Source organism: Ovis aries, chromosome 5 (genome assembly GCF_016772045.2).
Source record: "Ovis aries strain OAR_USU_Benz2616 breed Rambouillet chromosome 5, ARS-UI_Ramb_v3.0, whole genome shotgun sequence".
Classification (NCBI taxonomy): domain Eukaryota; kingdom Metazoa; phylum Chordata; class Mammalia; order Artiodactyla; family Bovidae; genus Ovis; species Ovis aries.
In genome coordinates, this window is record NC_056058.1 from 23,538,705 (window position 1) to 23,563,820 (window position 25,116).

The following is a 25,116-nucleotide window of genomic DNA, read 5'->3' on the forward strand; positions in this document are numbered from 1 at the left end:
ATCTCATGGATGGAGCCACGTAGGCTACAGTCCATGGGGTTGCAAAGAGTCGGACACGACTGAGCGACTTCACTTCACTTCTGAATTTAGTACCATGTAACTAATAGGAGATGCTTATTAACACATGTACACCCGTGGTGGATTCATGTCAATGTATGGCAAAACCAATACAGTATTGTAAAGTAAAATAAAGTAAAAAATAAATAAATAAATAAAAAGACAAAAAAAAAAACCCACCAGATTTTAAAATTCAGAAAAAAAAACCAAAAAACCACCCAACTTCCATTCTTCACAGTTCACTGTTTCCCAGAAGGAAGAGTGAATGCAAGACTTTCAGCCATAAAAGCAGTCTTTCACAATCCATGAACCTTTCTTGGAGGGTAACTTTCCATCCTACCTCTCTCCACCCCAATTCCCAAATAGTCATTGCCATCTTTTAAACGTCTTGACTAGTAACACTCCTAGGAAACTCAAAGGAGTTTTCATGTCTTAAGCAAAAATGTGTGCTTGAAATAAAAGTAACCTGTGTTATATTGGTCATACAGACAAATGCCTAAAACTTGCTCCCTTTCAAATTGTGAAGACCTCCTTTCAAAATGGCTTACTTGGGACTTAATTTTATTTAGAATGTAAAAGAGCAAATACAATCATACCTTATAGCAGTAGTTGTTATATGCCTTATGTGTACTATATATAAATCAAAATATGCTGCCTGCTTACTTTTAAAGTTTGTCTGTTATTAGATAGGAACTGGATATGAAATTATCTAGAAACTCAATTAACGTTTCTAGAATTAAACCTCCACAATTCTTGACCTTCAAAGCTTATTTAGCAGTATTCTAATGAAATTCTGACAAGTATTGAGTCTGAGGTGTCTGTTTTTGCATTTCACATGGATCAGAAAAGTAAATTTCTTTTTTATTTTTAGTTTTGGATGGAATATCTTGCTAACTGGCATTCATATGATAGAAAAGAGGAACAAAGAATATGTGTAAACTATTATTTGGGGGAATGAGCTCCTGATCTGAGGACCACAGCCACAAGTTAAGGCTGCAGAAGACAAAAAATTCAGACATATTCACATTTTCCTCTGAAATAGTAGTAACCTTGCCCAACACAAAATTCAGTGATAGTTCCAACAGGGAAAAAATGGGTTGCAGTTCTCCTTAATGCTGCCATTTAACAGCCTACCTTAAACTCCTATGCCATGGGTAAAATAGGTCTATGACCATTGCTTCCCTATAAAAAGCAATGAGACTGAGCTCTTCAGGTATTTTAGTAGTCCCCCTCAAAAAAGTATGTCTGATTGGTTAATCCACGAACACCTTTTATGTATGTATTATCTGAACTAGCTAAACAGTACTTTCTGATGAGTGTATTCTAAGACTTATGCTGTTTAAACCATTATTTTGATGTTTTAACTACTTGTTTACCCAAACAGTTAAACATCAAACTATCATCTATTTCCTCTAATCCTATAAACATCCTGTTGATACATACATATGCATCCTGCTGATGCATATCAAAGCATTTATCTTTTATTCCCCAAATAAAAACAAAAAACTCTGCTGGCTCAAAGACTTAATTACATTCCTGTTTTGAAAACCACTGGATGCTCTGATAGTAAATGTCACAATCATAGCTGCCTTTTAATTCTCTCTTAACCCTCCCTCCTATTCCACGAAGAAGTGAGTAAACTTGAATAGCAGCTTTATGAGGAATAAGCAAAAAGCAAAGATCATACAATGGACACTTATATTTGTTTCAGATCTATTAGGTAGCCTGTGGCCAGTATACACTTGTAACTGTAATTTGTATTACCTGAGCACAAACTTCCTGGGCAGGTAAGTATGAGTAGTTTGGAAATGACCATTCTAAACCAGTAACTAAGTTATGGATCAGGCAGCAGTGACTGCATAATGGTGATATGCGTGAAGATGAAAGAACTGTGTTCTAGACCAGTATCCTTTGTTGATTTATCACATGATCTTGGGAAACTCGCTACAATTCTCCAAGCTACTTTCTCAAGAGTAGAAGAGAAAGAAACGGCTGTCCTGCACATATAATACACCTACTGTAATGTTCAAATGGTAAACGGAAAATGCTTTGTAAAACTGTAAATTAGCTTTGCCAAAAATCTTAGCAAGAAATGAATCAGATTAAACTCAGGGACTGTGAATCCATTTCTACTTTCTTCACTCATAAACACATGATTTAACCAAAAGACAAATAAAGCAGAATTAGAAAAGTTAAATGATTTACAAAATATCAAAATGAGCTGTGTCTGATATAGCTCAATCTGTCAAGAAAATTAGTGATTACTCCAAAGGTTTAAGGATAGTGAACAACTTCAAACAACTTTTCCAAACAATGAATATTAGGGTAAAAGCCATTTTAAAAAACTCAAGACATCCATGAAATAAGTTGTATAAATGAGGTAAAAATCACAGAGTTGATATAGATTTATAAAATGGATAAAATAAATAGACATTAAATTGTTTTAATGAATCCACTTCCTTTATTGCAGTAACCTCTGTACAAAGCAGCAACTGCAATACTCAACGTTAAAACATTAGAAAAGCATTTGTGTGACAGTTATAGTACAGTATTATCAAAATATTACATTTTCAAACTAGTAAACATCCACCAGAGCTCAAATCTTTAAATTATTTTTCCATAGTCTTTAAAAATATGTAATGTCAGAAAGCATAAAAAAAGAATGTAAAAGGAAACCTAAAATACAAATGAAGTAATGTGACAAATAAATATGTGATTTAATTAACTGTTAATAATCAGCTTAACACCACCATTCTTTAAACCCACTGAATTTTTACCTAGAGAAATAATGAACGGTCATATGCCATTGCATAACTGTTTATTTCCATGTTATCACCAATGATTAGAACTTAAAATTTTTGGCATTAAAATAATCAAATTCAGCATAAATGAAATAGAGTAGAATAGCTTCAACATTAGCTAACATTTCTAGGAATTAATTGTTACAATTTATCAGAGCACAAAAACAACCTTGAAAAATTTGACCTGGTATCTAGTGTTAAGTAAAAGTAATGCATTTCCTTTTAAGTGAAAAGCTTCTTACGTTATTTCACAGACAATATTACCCTCCCCCATTATGTATATTTAGATATATTTAATGTACTTTATACACATATGTATGATGCATGACATTTGGTTCCTGCAGTACAGATCACAACGAGGTTTTCCTGAATGGGAAAAACTTAAAAAAAGAAAAAGTAAGTGTACCTGTGCACATTTCAAGATAGCAGCACTCAGTTATGCCCTATTATCCATTTAAAAAGTTGAGACATGACATTGTTTACTGAATCTGACATTTTCACTGTCTTTCCTCTTAAACAGTACAAAACCTCCAAAAAATGGTACAATGGTGTGAGTTATAACATAGGAAAAAGTTTTTAGGAAAACAATTACCTCATTCTCTTAGCATTCTGAATTTAAAATTACTATCAGATCTCTGTTATGATATTAACTTAGTTCATACTCATGCAGCAAAGATATTGCACTACTGAACAACAGTAGTAATTTTATAGATTTTTATCGAGATTCATGAACACCTACATAAATTCTTCACCAGTGAAACCTATACCAGTGAATACACTGAAGAGTACTTTAGGTGAAACATTCTCCATTTCCTAATCGAATGATAACTGTGTGAAGTTACATGCCCTTCCAGTGATCACATTTGTTCTCCATGAAACCTGTCTTTCAATCTGTGAACTCATAAACAAAAAATTTAATATGATAAATCTTAACACTTTAAAATACAAAAAACCATTGTGTCATTATAAATACACATATGCATATGTGTATGCATAAACATATATACACACACACATACAGATATGTAGACATACAATCCCTTGAAATGTTTCTAGGAAATCCTTCCTTGAATAAAAAACAAAAAACTTCACATTAATAATTGCATATAAAGCTTTTAGTAACAGTACATATGCACTGTCCAAATTGTACTAGTAGACTATGATGTCAAAACAGACTTTTCAAAAGCACAAACTGGCAGTTTTTCTTAACACAGAAGTTTTAAAGTATTAAGAATGGATTAAATTTAAATGTCCAGAATAATCTGTTCAAACCTGAGTATATTAATTAAGACTATTTACTTGACAGTTGAATGAATTAAGCCTAAAAACATTTCACTAAGAAACCAGTGGTCCATTTAACCATTTGATGAAACATTAAATATTTTAATGATTTAAAAAAGGATGATATAGTGATATTCCATATATTTATTGAAATATTCTATTAAATGACAATGCTTTGTCTAATTTTAACCAGGAAAATCTTTTAGCATTTTGTAAAAGTCCCTCAGATTTGAGGAAAACTCTAAATTAGGACAGATCTTTCTTCTAATAAATATAAATGGTCTTAAAGATTTTCTTTAAAGAATGACAATATGTGATTTTTCAGGATGGTGTATAGAAGTACTGGATAAATCTTCAACCTCCCCTAAGGATTCAAATAATAATAATCAAAAAAGATATAAATAACAGCCAATTAGAGGTTTTTAAAAAAAGGTTTATTGGGCTTTTTTCCCCCTAGATCTACATTTATACATCCTAATGCAAACCTAACCTTGGGGTCACTTTTCGATTCTCAGTTTTACCCTTGCATTTTCACTAACTAGCCCTAATTCTCGCCTTTAATAGCTAACAAACACATTTACAAAAGTAATAGAAAACATACAGTACTCAACACTAATTGGTCAATGGAAAAAGAAAAGCGGTGTCCATTTTAAGGTGGGAAAGATTAGAAATAAAAATAGTGGAAGGCAAAGTTTGACATTCTACAAATTTATAAAAGAGGATATATGGATGAAATTTGGTTAATTTCAGAAGGCACCTCAAGGCTAAAGGCTTTTTGTACTCCTTTCATCAATCAAAAAATAACATACTTTTATTGCTATTCAAGTAGCAAAGGAAAAACTTTACTTTCACAAGCTTCAGTCCAACAAGGAATCATCATTCACTAAGACTGAAATACGGAATTGACTAAAACTGAAGTCTCCACACATATATCAATGGAGCAACTTCCCTGTGTGCTTTCAAATCAATGAAATAGTGAAAAAAAGTCACAGTTCGCCATTGTGATGTTGAAGATTTCAGTGATAGTTACTTCACTAGGCACTGAAGTACCGTCTGGAGGGCTGTCCACTGTGCAGATAAAACACTTAAGAATAGAAGGTAAGGACACTCTGATGATTCCCACGGACTAGGAGAATTGGTGGCAGGTCCTTGGATAGAGCTTCTAACCATGCCATGTAGAGAGCACTAGACACAGCACCTTTTCTTGCAACTGGGAGACTCCTGGTATTAAAAAACAACAGGAAATTAAACAATGTATTTAAGCTAAGAATAAAATAATAAAAACAATAAGTCACAGTAATAGTAACTAAAAATTACTATAATTACAGTATATACTGTAACAACTATACTATACCATATATTCCTATTTTTTTTTTCAAGTTTGAACAAAGTATTTCTTACAGTATATCTTAAGAACAGCAAATTTTTGTTGTCCAGTCACTCAGTCGTGTCTGACTCCTTGTGACCCCATGTACTGCTTCCTTGTCCTTCACCAACTCCCGGAGCTTGCTCAAACTTGTATCCATTGAATCAAGGGATGCCATCCAACCATCTCATCCTGTCATCCCCTTCTCCTCCCACCTTCAATCTTTCCCAGTACCAAGGTCTTTTCTAATGAGTCAGTTCTTTGCATCAGGTGGCCAAAGTATCAGAGTTTCAGCTTCAACATCAGGCCTTCCAATGAATATTCCAGATTGATTTCCTTTAGGATGGACTGATTTGATCTTCTTGCAGTCCAAAGGACTCTCAAGAGTCTTCTCCAACACCACAGTTCAAAAGCATCAATTCTTCAGTGCTCAGCCTTCTTTATGGTCCAAACTCACATCCATACATGACTACTGGAAAAACCATAGCTTTGACTATATGGACCTTTGCCGGCAAAGTAATGTCTGCTTTTTAATATGCTGTGTAGGTTAGTCATAGCTTTTCTTCCAAAGAGCAAGCATCTTTTAATTTCATGGCTGCAGCCACCGTCTGCAGTGATTTTGGAGCCCAAGAAAATGATATCTGTCACGGTTACCATTGTTTCTCCATCTATTTCTCATGCAGTGATGGGATTGGATGCCATGATCTTAGTTTTTTGAATGTTGAGTTTTAAGCCAACTTTTTCACTCTCCTTTTCACTTTCATCAAGAGGCTCTTTAGTTCCTCTTCACTTTCTGCCATAAGGGTGGTATCATCTGCATATCTGATGTTATTGATATTTCTCCCAGCAATCTTGACTCCAGCTTGTGCTTCGTCCAGCCTGGCATTTCGCATGATGTATTCTGCATACAAGTTAAAACAGCAGGGTAACAGTATACAGCCTTGATGCACTCCTTTCCCAATTTGGAACCAGTCCGTTGTTCCATGTCTGGTTCTAACTGTTGATACTCAACCTGCATACAGGTTTCTCAGGAGGTAGATAAGGTGGTCTGGTATTCCCATCTCTTCAAAAATTTTCCAGTTTGTTGTGATCCACACAGTCAAATGCTTTAGCACAGTCCATGAAGCAGATGTTTCTCTGGAATTTTCTTGCTTTTTTATCATCCAGTAGATGCAGGCAATTTGATCTCTGGTTCCTCTGCCTTTTCTAAATCCAGCTTGAACACCTGGAAGTTTTTGGTTCACATACTGTTGAAGCCTAGCTTGGAGAATTTTGAGCATTCCTTTGCTAGCATGTGAAATGAGTGCAATTGTGTGGTAGTTTGAACATTGTTTGGCACTGCCTTTCTCTGGGATTGGCATGAAAACTGACCTCTTCCAGTCCTGTGGCCACTGCTGAGTTAGTATCTAAAATTAAACCTCAAATCTCCCCTTAAAATTGTTTTAGGAGAAAGGGATATTTCTATCTGAACTTTGGTAGTGGTAACTACATACAGATGAGTGAAATTCAAACATAATTGATTCTACATATTAATGTTCAATTTCTTGTACCTATCTCTGAGCTTTCATTTTCATTTATAGGTAGTGGAAGTATGTCCAGTTGCTCCCTAGAGTGTTTTTCTCTAGATTTCTATGTTTTAGTGACTTTCATTACAGATACTTGATTGCCATCAACAAAATTTGAAATTTCCTGGTGTAGTCAAATTTCCTGGCTGTTAGTCAAAAATAGCAATCTTTTGGTATTACTTAGTTTCATAATTTGACATGTTTTCAGAGATCTGAGCCTTTTTTACCTATATAAGGACCAGGCTCCAGGACTTAGAAAATTTGGGTTCAAGAAAGATCTAGGTAACCTGGTTTAGTGAAAGAAAAGCCAGAGTGAGCACAAGTATCTATATTCAATGCAAAGTCATTGTGTCTATATGACATTTTGTATGTGGGAACTTGGGAGTGGAAATTCAGATAGGAACCATGTTCTAAATTTAATTCTCAACCTAACTTGATATAATTATTTCTATGAAGAAACTGTCTAGGAACCAAATTTTAACTTGCAGCCCTGTTACCTGACAAATGTTGATGGTTACGCTGTGGTATTTCCAAAGTTAAGGAATTTTTTAAAAGTGGGAAAAAGCATAAAGAAAAAAATCCCAGAATATGCTATTATGATAAGGAATTATTTAGATTTATACAAGCTTAAGGTTAATATTTTTGTTTATCTTTCCTATCTTAAATGATTTCTTCATATGCTTAAAGCAAAGTGTATTAGAAAAGTTTGTTTTTCTCTCATAACCACTAAGTTATTATGGTTATAGATATATTTTTGGTAGAAGAAATGAATCCTAATTGAATTATCATAAAATGAATACCCAAGAAAATCTTAGTATAGGTATTACTTACATGACAATGATATTAGCTGTGTTTGAATGTTCCTTTAATAATTCATTTAACCTGATCTGCCGGTATGTCTGAAATGAAACATAACAGTCATTCTTAGTCCTTTCGAAAACTGGAATTTCCCCTGGCACATAAAACTATAGATAAAAAGAAACCAAAAGCAATTTTGGTATAATAAAAATATCCGTTCCCAAACTTAAAAAAAAAAAAAAAAGCAGTACTTGGCACTATCCAAACATAAGTACAACTTAAAGTACATTTAGTTTACACAACTAGTTCTTTTCATAACCAACTGTAGTTCTTGATATTTATTTTTAAGTATTTTCTAAAAAAAAAACACAAAGAAGATTAATGAAAAGGAAGCAGGAGAGAAAGAATACCTTGGTCTTATAAAGTTCAAGCTCATTATCTGTTATTCGCCATGGTTCATCTTCTTTCATTTTATCTGCAATATCTTGTTCTTTATCATCTTCATGAAGTCTGTATGGCTCAATCATTTCATCAAAAGCTACAATACTTAAATAAAAGAATACAGACAGTTAACCTATGTTGAATTACTTAACAGTAAGATCTTAAACATTAAATTATAACTTGAAAAGTTAATGTAATTATAACTTCAGAAGTTAGTGTTTTCCAGCTGTTGTGCTCCCTTCTGTAACCTAATTCTGGCGATTTATTTTGAAAATAGCAATCACAGTTTCTCTAACTGATGAGAAACTTAGAACCATAGTCATAATAAGAGAATTGAAATTTTAACTGCTAATGCAGATTTCCCTGTATCAGTATCTGTTCCTATGCCCACTTCCCTCAACCTAAATAAATTTCATCACATTAGCCAAAATGATACCCATGAAAGATAAGTCAAATTGTGTTACTCCTTTATTCAAAACACTCAATCACTTTCCCAGTTCCATTATCCCTGAATAGAAGCAGTGTAAGAAAAGGTACTAGAACATTTTGAAGGGAGGAAAAGGCAGATATTAAATATTTAAGAAGATGCAGAATTAAAGCTCTAGATCCGAAGATACTTAATAGGACAAAAGATGGTAAGAGAGCATGAACAGCATTCTAACCCCCTATGAATGTGAAAATGGTATTTTTCAATATCAGTCTCATACAAAGCTCCTAGTATATATAATTCTATAAGAGAAAAAACAGTCTCCATGACTACAACCTTACAAGGTATGTCTTACTGTTTTCTACTTAAAATGAATTCTTTTTTCCGACTTCATCATATACTCAACATAAAACTGAGAGTAACTGAAATTATGTACAGTAATATAAATACATATAATTATAACAACTTCCATATACCATTTTCAGTAGAATAGTCCATGAAATCTACTTTTGCTTAACTCTTGTAAATTCTGAATGCAGTATTTATAAGCAGATTCTTAGATTTTTCTTTCTCATTTTGGTAATAAAATAGTGGAAAGTAACACATGTGGAATAGGGACTGAGTGGTCATAATGAAAAACAATGGAAATTTAAAGAACCACTTCGAATTTCTGTGGCACTAACGATTTTCAGAAATTACTTGTAAATCAGTAATTGAATTTTTCTCTAATTATTGAAAACCCTTTGGACTTACTTCAATATCGGCAATGTCAGTCAGTTATCTGCTAGCTTAAGAAAAAGTTGACTTCACATGTAACTAAAATCAGGCAAAACCCCAGGTAATTAAGTTAAATAATCTATAACAGTGTCTGAGTAGGTCATCCATAAAAGAATCAGAAATTTATACAAGATAATTTATCTAATAACTTACTTTTCCTTCTTTGGTTTAGTGTTAATATCTCCTAAGACCATGATATCAGAGAAGTCTATCCGGAACTTGCTAAGCAAAGTAGCCATCCTAGAACAAAAGTGAACAGCACTGATATACATGAAGGCTGTATATAGAAATATTTTTATTCTAGTTAGGGCTGACTCCATATGATTTATAGGAAAGAATGATTTACAGGAAAAGTATGTCAGGTGCTGAGCAAAATCCATCGAATTAATTTATACTACTCATTCACAAAGTAGATGTCTAAATTCTCTAGAAACTTGTATTCTCTTACATTCTCTGAATTTTTCCCTAGTATCCAATGGACAGAGGAAGACAATAATTAAATTTGAATGGCACCTGGTTTTTTAAATTTTAATTTGTATTAGTAAGTACGTGGATTTCAATAAAAACTGGTAAACAGTTATTTGTAACAACTAGAGAACAGGGAAGGCTTATGAGGAAGGTGACAATAAGTACTAGGTTTTAAAGAATGGAGTTATTTTAACACAGAAGGGAGGCTAGTGAAGAACTATTTGTAGTAGAGAGACGAGAGCAGGCAAAGAAGTAAAAGTCTGAAACCATATGTATGTTTGGGGTGGTGCAGAAATGTAAACTGAAGTAGAAGGCATATTTGGGGGAACAGGAGATAAAGACAGAAAGGAAACAAGACTATAAAGGGCCCTGACTGCCACACAGGCTTTCTATGGTATGTAACAGAGAAGAAGGTAAAATTCCTTGGAGCAGAGGCATCACATGACCGAAACTTTTCTTTCCAAACGTGAAATTGGGAGCAATATGTACAATATATTATGAAATAGTCAGAAATGAGAGAGAGGGTACTTAGAGAAGCACTGAAACCAGAACTAGAACTGTGTGACAGGACAGACAGAAATGAGAATGGACAGTGCTAATGTCAACATATTAAAAATATTACATGTGAGTAAAACCAAGAATCTAAACTTGAACATTAAGACTAAATTAAAGAGAATGAAGTTTTATTTTAGACTCTTCAGCTTCACTACAGAACAGAGCAACATTACTGACATTTTCTGTACTGTCTAATTGTTACCCTACCAAACCGATATTGAAATAATGAAGTACTATTAGATAAAAGCTCATCAGTTTAAAACAGACTTACGCTCTTCGGTCATGGTCTATTCTATTTATTTTTCCACCAATGAATACTCTGATCTTACAATCTTTCCACTTTTTCTTGGTAGTCAGAAGATAAGGTATCAATAAAGTCAAACCTAAGTCATAAAAATATAACAGATCATTTACATTTAACATTGATTTCTCAATTAAAAACTTTTAATTCAAGCTAGCTGCTAAAAACTCCTTTACCACACTTCAATATACAACAAACATTTTCTTTCTGTCCTGCCTGTAATGATTCAGTCAAAAATCCACTTGGCAGACCTGAATAAGGAGGGAGGTCCAGTGAAGACAAGGCCCATGTCATGAAAGCAAAAAATGAGGTACTGGCCGTGTAGGGTAGGGAGATTTGTTATATCAGGACCGAGAAAAAGAATGTTCACTGAAGCTAATGGGAGTCATGTTTCAAAACATGAAAAGGGAGAAGCTGGAGCAAACCCTAAAGTGTTGGCAATGGAAGTGGTTTCAATCTACACATATACATACAAATAAGTGCTGTGTGTTTCCTACATCTGTCCACTGAGAGGGCATGGGAGCAGTGACACCCTAGTAGAAATGGGCATATCTAATGCTCTGACCTATGTTTCTAAATACTGTTCTTCACTGAAAGGAATCAAGGCTCTTTGGATAAAGGGTCATTCAAGTGCTGTTGCAGGTGAAGTACAAAATTGAGCCTGGAACATCATATTTTATCATAAAATAAAGAATGATCAGGACATAACAAATGGACACAGACGTTAGCCTAAAGAGGATACTGCTGGTCAAATCTGGAACATCAAAATAAATTATAAAAATGAAAAATGCTAACCCATTGAATAAAATTGGAGACTGTTAAGTCTACACACATAGAAGTGAAGAGAAAGCTCTTCTTTACAGTTAAACACCAGATAAAACTAATAAGGAAGAAATGATGGGATTGGAAAAATCATCATTTGGAAACCACATACACACCACAATAACAGCAAAAATAAATTCAGGCGGAAATATCAATGGATTCTCAAGATGGTGGCAAAAATCACAGCAACAACAGAATATTTACATGGTCTCAAAGAAATTGCCCATGCCCCAAATACCTGTAATTATAAAAGGTGGCAATAATAGCTTTTCAGTATATAAACATAGTGAAAGCCACCTTACTCAAAGGTCAAAGCTACTTTCACCAGTGATGAGACTAATCAACATCATGAGCCACCTGATGAGACGCAGACAGAAGGCACAGCATCACTCTTGTGATATTTCTACCCAAAATACGTAACTTGAAACTAATTATTATGAATCATTAAATAGCACTTCAAATCGAGTGACATTCTACAAAATGGTCTAATTTTTTTTTAAATTTTTAAAGTCATGAAGCTCAAAGAAGGGCTGAGCAACTTTCAAACCAAAGGATACTGAAAAGAGATGACAACTAAGTGCGACGCCTGATTCTGGAACTAATCCTAATGCTTTGGGGGATGTTGGCCTAATGGGAATGGGTCAGTGAGTAAAGAGTACATGCTATTTCCTAATACCGCCCTCACAACTTCAAAAAATTTAAACTTGTTAAAAAAAAAAGTAGGTTATCAACCTTACCTCCATCATCAAAAAGCCACCAGACGTCAATAGTATTCTTTCCCTGTTTTTTCTGAAATTGTGTACTAGCTTCAAGAAGCTTTTGGTCAGCTACGTTTAAAGGCACAGCAGGGCCTTTGGACTCTGAAGGATTAAGCAGAAAAATAAGATATAAGAGAGGTAAACGTTAAAGTATATCTTGCTAAATTTCCATAGTTTCCTAACTTTTGTATATTCAGATGTTTATAATGTAGACAATTGTATACATGGCATTTTTCACAACACAATTAATTGCTTGTAATTTAAACATACTTTTAAATGGTTATAGATAAATATATCTATACTCATCCAAACTACCTTGCCTAATTTCTAATATTTTGAAGCATTCTGAATGAAAGAGAATCACAAAACCAGTAAATAAAATTATAACTGCTAGATTTTGACTTTTGAAAAGCTGTTTTAGGCTGACTGGGCAAAGTAAATTTATGCCTGTTCCATGAACATATTTCTTTTGTAATTGGGTTTCTCAATAATTTAAAGCTCAAAAATATTTAAATGTTTATATCTGTAATATAAAAGACAGAAGGAAGTGGGAGACATATCAATACAATCATGCAGTTATCACAGTAAAACCTCTCACTGTCTCACTGAAGAAGGAAAAACTCCCTCATCTTTACCTAACTCTTGTCCCCTCAATATGTGAGGCCCAATTCTAAAGCCATATAAGCACAACATCTTTCTGTGAACCACAAAAAGAATATGGGAACTCCCAGGAAGAGCACCCATTTGCTGCAGGTCTAAACAACAATTTGTCAATGGAATTCTCATTTATATCGCTAGGAATTAAAAAGAAAGAAAAAAAATCAGCACTGACTGTGAGCAAGCAAATGACTACAATGAAATCCCTATGCCAGATTTTCAAAGCATAAATCCACAGAAAGAAATCTGGTCACTTCTGAAGAATGGCTTATCATCCACGTTTCATGCTGCCATGAGGTATGGAAACATGACGAAGGACTTTGCATGATGAAATAGCATGGCTACCAAACCACACTGCTCCATAACTCTCACCTCTATCTCCTTCTCATAAAATTCATGTACGTTGACATGACTGTATCTCCCAAACGCAGCAGGACTGTGAGAAATCTTGTGATTTTTGAAATGAGAAATATATTAGTATCAAAATTAAGGACTTGGCTGGGTACAACTGATGGTAAAGACTGCAAGTGACACTGTAAATAAACCTACTTCAGTGTCTCTACTTATCATCTAAACCATGCAGTTTAAATTATAAAATTAAAATACTGACTTTCAGGATTTGAATATTCCTGAAATGCTACTGTGATTTAAAAGAATTTGTTTTTGATATATCACCTTTTGCTGGGACGATTTAATGCTTTATTTGGACCAGTCATTATTTTTCTAATCTGCATTTAATAAATAACTGTAACATCACCTCACCATGAAAATAAAAACCAAGGTAAAGAAAGAAAATAATAAAATTGGAGTTAAAGAATTAACAGTATGAGAAAAGAGATTAAAATAAAATGATGAAAAATGCCTGCCTTTTTTCAACAGTGGTTGAGTTGGAGTCTTGCCATCCTCTTCCTCATCTAGATTATGTTTAAGAAACACAAAATATAAGTTAATTGCCTTTTTATTAATAAAATAATGAATATGTAACTAGAACACATTTATAAGCAAACACAGTATGAAGAAACAGTGTGAAAAATAATTAAGACTGAGGATATTTTCTAGACTGAGTGTTCAGGATTGAAAAAGCAAACATGTTAGATTCCTCCAACAAGGCTACTGAGTAACACCCACCCTGAAATTTTATTCCTGTAAAACTGGCAAAAACTTTAAACTGGCAAACTTGAAATCCGTTGTTATGGCTTATAGAGTAGAAACATGATATCAAAAAATTGATGTTGCAGTCAAATATGCCATCATATTTGCAAATGGCTGCCAAGTAATTTTAGGAGCAGATATTTTGTTTCTATAAAAATTAATTACCACTTGAAATATTAAGGAATTTGATCAAAGACAAGAGTCTTATGGTTTATATAAAATGCCAGGTTATACAGGAGTGATTTTTCAAATACATAAATTTGTATATACATATATGTGTGTGTGAGTATATGCATATATGTAGCATATACAGTCCATTTATATTTATATATCTATAAATATTTCGCAGGATTAATACTTTTCTTAACCTATATTTTTTTTCTTAATATAAGCTGTACTATTTGTTTAAGGCACATAAAACTCCCAATTTGGACAGGAAAGAGTACACTACAGTGACGGGCTCTTGAGTCAGACTCCCAGCATTTCAAGAGTACCTCTAAACCTTTTTCTAGTGGTGTCACCTTGAGCTAATTACTTAACGCCTCACTTTCCTCATTTGTTAAAAGGTTGAACAATACCTACCCTCTTAAGGTTTTTATAGTGCAAGCATTAATGCACTGAGCCCAGTGCCTATCATAAAACATGTATTTAAAGGGTACTCTTTTTGTCCCTCTGCATACTGCAGGCCTCAGTAAGATAGACATACGAGATATAAAAACAGTAACAGAATGTTTATAATTCTGCAGGCTTTTTCTATAAACTTTTCTATATTTTCTATAATTCTGAAAATCAGCTAAACAGAAAGCTAACAAAATGCATGCTATTTTTGAATGCTACTTTTTATGCATATTATGGAATAAGAAATTTAAATTATTACATCTGATTTTATACTATTAAATAAACTGTTCTTATAAAGCAGATGTTTGATATTATCTACCTTTAATAGTAATAAAAAACATAACTATGGACATTCTGTATTCGTTTCAAAGAGCTCAGAAATGTGAAGAAAATATGACACTTAAAAGTGATTTAAACTAATTTTAAGGGCATTTACATTTTTAAAAGAAAAAGATGAGTAGAAATATACTGACCTAGTTCCCTACTCTATGAAAATAATGCCTTGATAAGATTGTGACACACATAAGCTAATGTAAGGGTAACATCTACTACAGTGTGAGAGGAGCAGTAGATGACTGATAAACATTACTTCTCCTGTCATAGCTTTACCTATTAATTCCTAACGGATTCCTGTAAAGAAAAGATCTGTTTTGAGGCAAGAGAAAAGGGGAACAGTAACAAAAAAAGTAAGAGTAAATGAAAGAATGTATACCATAAACTAAAAGTAAATGCAGGGACGTTTAAGTGTTAGCAGAATCAGTTTATAGAATTTTGAGGTGAAATAGAAAAAAAAAAAAAAAGCCAGCAAAGAACTGATATGGAAAATGGGTCGCAACTGAACTTTCAACTGTCACTACTCTAAGCAAACAAATAAGGAGGAAAGAAAAAGCAGCATTAATGCTTCTAAATGATCTAGAAAAGATTTCAGAGTTAAGTTATCAAATTTCCATGATAATTTCAGAAAAAGAATGGTAATTATTTTATATGAATCAAAAGTATGACATGGTTTGATGATTTACAGTGCAGATTCTTCTCGTCGCATGTCAGCTGGGAGTAGGACAGACGGAGATACTGGACTGAACAGAGGTAGGAGAGTGAGGGTGGGAGAGTAAGATTTGGAAGTCATTCCTTTTTCCTTCTCATAGACATGACAGGGATTTATGGATGAAATTATTCTGAAGTCTCAGGAGGTTTGGAAGGTTTTTTGGTGGCTTAAATCCTGGCTTAGCCACCAGGGGTATTTATGTCTATAGTTATGACTCAAAGAGTTCAGCAACTAAACATAAATAGCTCATTTCTTGGGAGGAGATTAAGTTGATTTTTTATTACACTGTTTTACCTGAACAATACTAGGTACAGTAGATATATAAATATTCTGGGTATTTCAGTACATAAAACCTCTGGTATTAAAATATCTTGATTAACCAAAAAAATCAGATAAACTAATCTTATAAACCTCATTCCTTTCAGTGTTATCATATGCTATATACACATTACTCCAAAACTACCAAGTTTCTTTGCAAACTCAGCTTTAACCTATGTTTCTAATTAAAATTATGTATAAACAAAAACATACAAGAGCATATTAGTATTTAATTAACTAGCATGGTTTCTATTCTATGAGCTATTCAATACCTTAAAAATAATTGATTATTTGGAGCCATTTTTGAAAGGCATAACTTTGACCTGAGCAAGTAGAAATGAACAGTACATATTTGAAAACTAGTTACTTTGTAAGACATGCCATATAATAAAACCATTTCTTCTAAAACCATTAATAAAATTTCTTGTTTAATAAAAATTACCTTTATGTGTAATGGATTTCTCACTGGATGGTTTAGAAGTATCTAAATCTGATTTTTTACTATATTCCACACTTAGTACCACATCCTTTACACCAGGAGATTTCTCTTGTGATGACAGTAATTCTTCTGTAGACATAAAAGTATTCAAAATATTTTCTAAATCTTTCAATCAAAGAGGGCATCATGGTGTAACATCAATTTAATGACAATTTTAAGCACAGTTTATTATGAGATAATGGTGAGTTCATAATAAATTATTTCTTATATAAAGGAATGTGATAATCCATTTTGAAATGACCATTCAACTAAATTATATTCGGCCACAACTGTCAGACATTTTAATTAGGTGATGAGGGAGAAATCAGTAATGACTGAGTTTTACAGAACATAATATGGTAGACAAAAGAATGATGTATAAAATGTGAATCAACTCTAATTTCAAAGTCATTTACACATGTAAAAAAATATAGAATGTGACAAATGTTGATATACATATAGGATGATAGACAACAGTGAAAAAGTATACCCATGACTGTTGAACTAAATGGGATAGAGGGTTTTCCTTAGCTCATGGTAAATGTGTTACCTCCTTATTTTTAAAGTACTTTCTTCATTTTCTGCTTTTTAGGAAAGGTTTAGCAAACATTTAGCTTCCACGATGAAAGTATTTATCATAAAGACAAACAGGGTATGAAACTGATCCTCTATCCATAGTCCTTGTCACTGATATGTATGCATTAAGAGCAATAAACATAGGAAGTACATAAGCCTAGGTGCCAGCACTGTGCGAAGACGGTATCAGTCAGCATCTCCTATTTAATCTTCACAATAATCCTCTGAATAAAGATGAGAAAACTGAGGCTCAGAAGGCAGCACATTTGGCCTGGCTACAAAACTACTAAGAGAAAAGGCTGGAAATTACTAAAGCATATCTGACTCCACAGCCTGTGCTCTTAAGCCACGTGCTAAAGCAAATTCCTGTTTCCAGATCTTAATGATGAATAACAAGGGTTTCAAAACAATCCTCATAATGATTATTAACACTTGAATATATAATTTATTAGCCAAACTGATATTTTTGAGAGTGAAAGGGAACACTAGTAATAACTATGCAGAGTTAACAGGTATCCTAAACCAAAATTACTGTGAGAGCAAGAGGGAACGAAAATAGTATTTTGCAAGGCCTACTCCAGAGTAAGAAAATGCATTTTCAGCAGGCCATACTTTTGTGTTACATGGATAAAGACCTCAAAGCATTCCTTTCAGAACTGCACAATACCCTTAAAATGGTGGGGGGAGTGGGAGGATTAAAACAGTTTAAATACATAAACAGATGACAAAAGTTCATTACATGGCTCTCAGCTATTTAGGCTTAGCTAATTTTGATGACCTCATCAACTAATTGATAAGGGTAAATATTAGGTATGCAAATTTTCTTAAGCTTATAGTATTTTTTAAACTACCCAGGAAAGCATTAGAGGGTATGGAATTTACCCTAGTTTTTATAAAGTTGGTAAAAATGCTAAGTATACTTTAACAGGTTTTAAGTTTAATGAAAAAAATTTTTAATGCTTGAAAAATTATACAGCTTGAGAGGAGATTAGGATGTCAGGGGTTAAAGACTAGGGAAAGAATATGATAGAAGGTATAAAGCAGCTGTACAAGAGAGATCTTTCTGGTGATGGAACAGCTCTGTATCTTACATGAAACAAATGTGACAAGTGAGTGAAACCAGAACTACACATGTGCTCGTGTGCACACACATGTATGTAAAAATGGTGAAATCTGAGTAAGGTATGCAAATTGTCCCAATGTCAATATCCCGGTTTTGATGTTGAACTGAAGATAAAATGGAATATATAAGATGTTACCATTAGAGGAAAGTGGATGAAGTATACACACATTTTTGTGAATCTATAATTATTTCAAAATGAGAAAGTTTAAAAAATATTTATAGGGTCTTCTCTGAAGAAAGAGTCTTTCATTAATAATATGCCTCTATGTACAAAGTACACTTTTCATAAACATGAAAATGTCTAAAATGTTTTCCTCTGATTATTTTATTTATCATGTATTTTTATAAATCTGGCCAAACTACAATCATAGCTAACATTTGTTTCTCTTAAACTTACAATTTGAATTGTATTATATATTAATAATTACTAGCTTTTATCCAGATTGGTGCAATGAGAAAATACAAACTCCGATGGTGCCAAACAGATCTTTAAATGACATACAATAAGTATATGACACAGATTAGATGGTAAATATTAAAAGTATTGAAGGACATTTTTCTAACAAAGTAATTTATATTCTTAAGATATACTTAAGAATATATTAAGGTATACATATATCTTATCTCAAACAAGATTTACCTTGTCCTTGAAGATGAGATATATCCAGACCTTCTTGTAGGCGGATAACTACTACTCCATATTGTATATCAAAAGCATCACTGTAACATGAAAAAAATAGCAATTTTTTAAACCACAAAAAATTTCAGTCTCCTTCTCTATAAAATGAAGGCAATAGTTGACAATCTCTAAAATTACTTTCAGGTTTAAATATCTGATTTTTTCAAATATGCTTTGAAAATTATGGTGATATCATATGTTACTTTCAAAACCTATACCATTTCCCATCCCCTTTTTCTGTAATACCTCTAAAATCTACTTAAGTATAGTTCTTTATAGTATTGACATTTTACCTACAGTGGTGGTTTAAAGCAGTAACTATAGTTTTATCTATCAGAAACAAACTAAAATTATGGGGGAAAAAAAAAACCTTTCAGTAATCCCATCATATATAATTTAGGCTTATACATTTAAAGCCAAGAGAAATATGTGAAGGCAAAGAAGACAGGTTCTGAGAATGAGACCCGGTTGTATAGTATGAAGGGATCCCTTATCACTTATGAAAGGAGAAGAGTATTTTTCAAGTAATTTAAAAATTTTTACAAAACTGGTTAAAAAGTTAAATCTTGGTCCTAAGATTATATATTCATTTGCAGAAATGTATTGATATGCCCTTTTAATTTTTTTAAAAACAAAAACAGGAGCATCTTATATATAGGTAAAATACATTAAAACCTCGAAGACAACTCTAAAACCAGACTTAAATTCTGAAAACTTTGTTAACATCATAAATCATGCAGACCTAAGCTGTTAAAGCCAGCTTTAATAATTGCAAAATTGTTTCCAATTGCAATTAACAGTTTCCAATTGCAAAACTTATTGTTCCCTGGTAAAAGTCACTCAGTTGTGTCCGACTCTTTACGATTCTTTGCATGGAGTGGGTAGCCTTTGCGTGGAGTGGGTAGCCTTTCCCTTCTCCAGGGGATCTTCCCAACCCAGTGATCGAACCTAGGTCTCCCACATTGCGGGCGGATTTTTTTACCAGCAAGCTACAAGGGAAGCCCAAGAATTCTGGAGTGGGTAGCCTATCCATTCTCCAGGGCATCTTCCCAACCCAGGAATCAAACCGGGGTCTCCTGCATTGCAGGTAGATTCTTTACCAACTGAACTATGAGGGAAGCTCAATGGCAGCAGGCTTTTCTCTAGTTATTATCTTTAATTACACAAATGATATGGTAACCTATAGCTAGACATAACAAAAAGGAAACTAATAAATGATCAAATTTTTGTTCTTATTGATAAATATGCCATTGTAAAAGGTCTCTTGTCATTGTTTTAAATCACAGGGAGACAATTTCAACCTCATTTCTCCTTGGTTGAATTTTAAACAAGGTCAAAAGAGATTCACTGGAGAAAACATGAATAGACAATCTCAGCTCTACTGTCAAAGATCTAATTAATTATTAGAAAAGAAATAACTACAAGTATTTTTTTAAATAGTTAATAAAGTAATTGAGCCAAAATCAATGTCCTTTAAGAAAATTCAGGGAATATAGCTCTAAGTTTACTTCAGATTAAAACAGCTAAATATTTTTGCTATAACATATAGAAATTCCTATAATCTATATAATTATTTTAAGCTATAGAAATTGATTTGCAGTTTCAAACCCTCCATACTGTTAATACATACATAGTAAATAAAGTATACCTTAACTGTTCCAGGTATTTCAAATCACAGCCAAAACATAAGTGTCACAAGATAAAAGAGTAAGCAGTATCACTGCTTTCAAACAGCCATCAACTCCTATAGTTTCAGAAACCAGAGAGCAATATTTGACCTATTTTTAAACTGCTGCCTGACACACAATACTGGACTTTCAGAGCAAACATTCACTTCAGTTCCTGCAAGATCAGTGTCAGATAAGACTCCCTTCTTTCAGTGCTCCCATTATTACAAGCACAGCAAAAAACGAATGATTATTTGCAAAAATGTCCCTTTTTCTGTCTTCTAGGATAACTACTCCACCTCACTGGTCTTACATCTTCAAAGGAAAAAAGCATACTCCCTGGCTCAAGGCCCTCTTGATGCATTCTTTCTTTCATACTGTCCTCCTTTCCCTGATCCACATGTATACAAAGTACAGACCACAGAATAAGAAAGGGAGAATGAAATGCTGTTTATAAACAAGTAACAAACCCAAAGAGCAGTCACAACCTCTGACAAACCCAGCAGAGCTTGAATTTTACTAAAACCACTTAACAATTCCTTGGGAAATCTTATCTATGGCATGTTTTACTAATCAATACAAGGAGATTTATAAAAATAAAGTATAAGATCTGGGTACTTCCACAAAAATGTTTCAAGGCAGCTACAAAAACAAAAATATTACATGTGACACAGGCAAATAATTATATGGTTCTATCAATAGACACAATAGGGGCTCTGGGAAGGGAAACAGCTCCAGTTAGTTAAGGATAAACAGACAAAAATTCACAGAGAAATAGGATGTGAATCTGGTCTTAAAGAGTTATTTTGCTAGATATAAATTTTTCTTTAAAATGAAATTTTTTATGAAGAAATTATAAAGAGTGAACTGTTCTATTTCATCAGTAGCTATGACAAGAAGAAGCTACTCTTCAATCAGCTATGATGTAGGGAGAGGGAATCCTTATGCTCATGTGGACTAAACAAAGAGATTTGCTAAATAAATACCAGGAATACTGTTATAGAAAGAGAAAGTACTTTTCAAGCTTAAAAACAAAATCTGACAAAAAGAAATTTTATCTTTTATTAAAAAGTTCCGTTCCAAAACATATTTATATTAAACAGATATATATGCAAAAATTAATAACATGGATACAGTAATATCAGAAAAACAAAGTAACAAAAGCATAAGAACTCATTAGACAACCTGTAAATTGATGTAAATCAAAACTAAGCTATCTTATAAACTTCATTGGCAATACCACTGAAAAGTGAACAGTTAACTCAAAGGTGCAGAAAAGCAAACATATTAAGTGCATTTAAAAAAGGAAATGCAAATAATTTCCAAGTGATTATTTTCATTCTTATCCTTTTACTAGAAAAGACTATTTAAGAACAGACTTCAAAAACCAGTGCAAGCTTTCAAAATCAGTACTTTCTCAATCAACTAAATTACTGAATTAAAAGGATACTCACTGAAATAAGTTTATATACATATCTACATCCCTCATATCTGCTTGCAACCAGTCTTTCTTAAATCCAAGGACGAGTGTGTTTGGTTTCATACGCCCAAGACCAGCAGCCTAAAACACAGAAAAAATACAACTTTAAAGATACGCTATTCACAAAATGGTTTTTAAATGACAATATCCTAATGGACAGACTCCAGACATTTCAAAATTGTGTACTCTTATCAGTAAAAATTCTTCAGCAATACATGCATACTTATAATAAATTACATATACTATATAAATCATATTACTTATGATTAAACATAAAAATAGAAGATAAACAGCTGAAAAGTTCTAAATTTTTGTACTTTCATGACTTATTAAAATTTTTGACTGTAGTAAGAGAAAGATGATGGAATATACTTAACCCTTCATAAAAATCATAACAATACAGTGATACTCTCAATTATATATATATTTTGATAACAGCCATTAAAACCTGATCAGAAGTCCAAACTGAATGCATTGCTGGCCACAGTTTAAAATTCCATCAACTGTTCTCACAACTTTGTGCAGAGTTGCAATTCAATGTGCTTAACAAATATGCCCCCAAATCCAATTAATTTCTTTTATAATATTTTAAAAAAACACTGAAAATCCTATTCCCAAGGCTGGATACATATAAAAGATAAAATAGTTTGCCATTTTAAAATGCACAATTCAATGGCATTAATCACATTCACAGTGTTGTACAGCCAACCCCACTATCTATTTCGAAAAAACTTTCCTATCACCCTAAACAGAAATTCTCTAAACACGAATTCTTTCCTCCCTCCGGGCCCTGGCTTATTTCATTTAGTGTACTGTCTTCTAGGTTCATCCACGTTACAGCATCTATTAGAACTACTCTCCTTTTTATGGCTGAATAATAGTCCATTCTATGTATTTATAATATTTTGTTTATCCATTCATCTTTTGATACATAATTAGGTTGTTTCTACCTTTTGGCTACTGTAATGCTGAAACAAACACTGGCCTAAAAACATCTCTTTGACTCCTGGCTTTTAATTTCTTTGGGTATATGACTAGGAGTAATAAATTGTTGGATATACAGTAATTCCTTGTTTAACCTTTTGAAGAACCAAACTGTTTCCCACAGCAGCTGCATCATTTCACATTCTCACCAGCAATGCAAACGCTCCAGTTTCTCTACATCCTCAGCAACACTTGTTATTTCTTGTTTACCTAATTACATACAAGCTAGTAGTATAAAATGGTATCTCACACTATAGCTTTGATTTTGCATTGCCCAAATGAAGAACTAAAGAGCCTCTTGATGAAAGTGAAAGAGGAGAGTGAAAAAGTTGGCTTAAAGCTCAACATTCAGAAAACTAAGATTATGGCATCCAGTCCCATCACTTCATGGCAAATAGACAGGGAAACAATGGAAACAGTGGCAGACTTTATTTTCTTGGGCTCCAAAATCACTGCAGATGATGACTGCAGCCATGAAACTAAAAGATGCTTACTCCTTGGAAGAAAAGTTATGACCAATCTAGACAGCATATTAAAAAGCAGAGACATTACTCTGCCAACTAAGGTCTGTCTAGTGAAGGCTATGGTTTTTCCAGTGGTCATGTATGGACATGAGAGTTGAGTGCCGAAGAACTGATGCTTTGAACTGCGGTGTTGGAGAAGACTCTTTTGAGTCCCTTGGACTGCAAGGAGGTCAGTCCTGAGTGTTCACTGGAAGGACTGATGTCAAAGCCGAAACTTCAATACTTTGGCCACCTGATGCAAAGAACTGACTTATTTGAAAAGACCCTGATGCTGGGAAAGATTGAGGGCAGGAGGAGAAGGGGACACCAGAGGATGAGATGGTCAGATGGCATCACCGACTCAATGAACATGAGTTTTGGTAAACTCTAGGAGTTGGTGATGGACAGGGAGCCCTGGTGTGCTGCAGTCCATGGGGTCGCAAAGAGTTGGACACGACTGAGTGACTGAACTGAACTGAATGACTAATGATACTAAGCATTTTTTAATGTGCTCATTAGTTATCTTTATATCTTCTTTGGAGAAATGTTTATTCAAGTTCTTTGCCCCTTTTTAAATAGACTTGTCTTTTTGTTTCTTTGGAATTTTATATACATTTTGGATATTAGGACTTATCACATACATGATGTGAAAAGGTTTTCTTCCATCCTGTAGGTTGTCTTTCTACTTTCTTGATAATATCCTTGGATGTACAAAAGTTTTCAGCTGTGATGAGGTCAAACCTGTCTACTCTTTGGTTTTGCTGCTTGTGTCTCTGGTGCCATATCTAAGAATATGTTGTCAAATTCAAGATCATGAAGATTTACCTCTATGTTCTCCTCAGAGAGCTTTATGGTTTTACCCTTATCTGTGGATCTTAGATCCATTTTGAATTAAGTTTTTATGTGCTGTGAGGTCACACTTAAGTTTTTATAGGTGATATACGTAAAAAATTTTTGGTTAAAGATTAATTCAGGTACTTTTCAAGAGCTGACCATGTGCCACTGTCCTAAAGACTGGATAACTTGGGAACAAAAGCAATAAGCCTACCCATGTAAAGTTCACAGTCATTTCCAAAGTGTTCTATTCCTGCACAAATTTCAAAAAAGATTTTTTTAAACTCAGAATTATAAACAACCATTTACCTTTAGGAAACAGACAAAATTACTTATTTTTGTTTTGTAAAACTAAGTGTTAGGTAGCAAGGTGGCTACTAACTACAGAGCATAATTTTGTTTCACTTTTCTGGTAAGCAAAAACCAAGAAATATCTTCAAGTTTTACAGTTGTTTTTCTTTTAAAGAACTAAGCTACAAGATGACTGGTAACTTCTTGATAATACAAAATACTGTCAGAGTTATTCCTTTTCTTATCACAAACTTTTGCACAATCTTATTATAATTAAAAGGTTCTATTTGTATA

The 25,116-nt window shown here is 33.3% G+C and overlaps 1 protein-coding gene across 2 annotated transcripts in view; it reads right to left on the reverse strand.

The window, feature by feature from the left end:
• Positions 1–2,495: 2,495 nt before the first annotated feature.
• SLC12A2 (solute carrier family 12 member 2) overlaps positions 2,496–25,116 on the reverse strand; it is a 94,232-nt gene continuing 71,611 nt past the window's right edge. The window contains exons 18-27 of one of the 2 annotated variants that reach the window (XM_012178176.4): positions 22,185–22,291; positions 19,025–19,104; positions 16,650–16,775; positions 13,941–13,988; positions 12,397–12,519; positions 10,808–10,919; positions 9,667–9,753; positions 8,279–8,414; positions 7,902–7,969; positions 2,496–5,360 (exon numbers count right to left, since the gene is read on the reverse strand). In XM_012178176.4, the coding sequence (XP_012033566.1) occupies positions 5,225–5,360; positions 7,902–7,969; positions 8,279–8,414; positions 9,667–9,753; positions 10,808–10,919; positions 12,397–12,519; positions 13,941–13,988; positions 16,650–16,775; positions 19,025–19,104; positions 22,185–22,291 (1,023 nt within the window). In that variant the 3' untranslated portion in view covers positions 2,496–5,224. The remainder of the gene's footprint in view (positions 5,361–7,901; positions 7,970–8,278; positions 8,415–9,666; positions 9,754–10,807; positions 10,920–12,396; positions 12,520–13,940; positions 13,989–16,649; positions 16,776–19,024; positions 19,105–22,184; positions 22,292–25,116) is intronic. The other variant, XM_015095938.3, reaches the window with a different exon arrangement.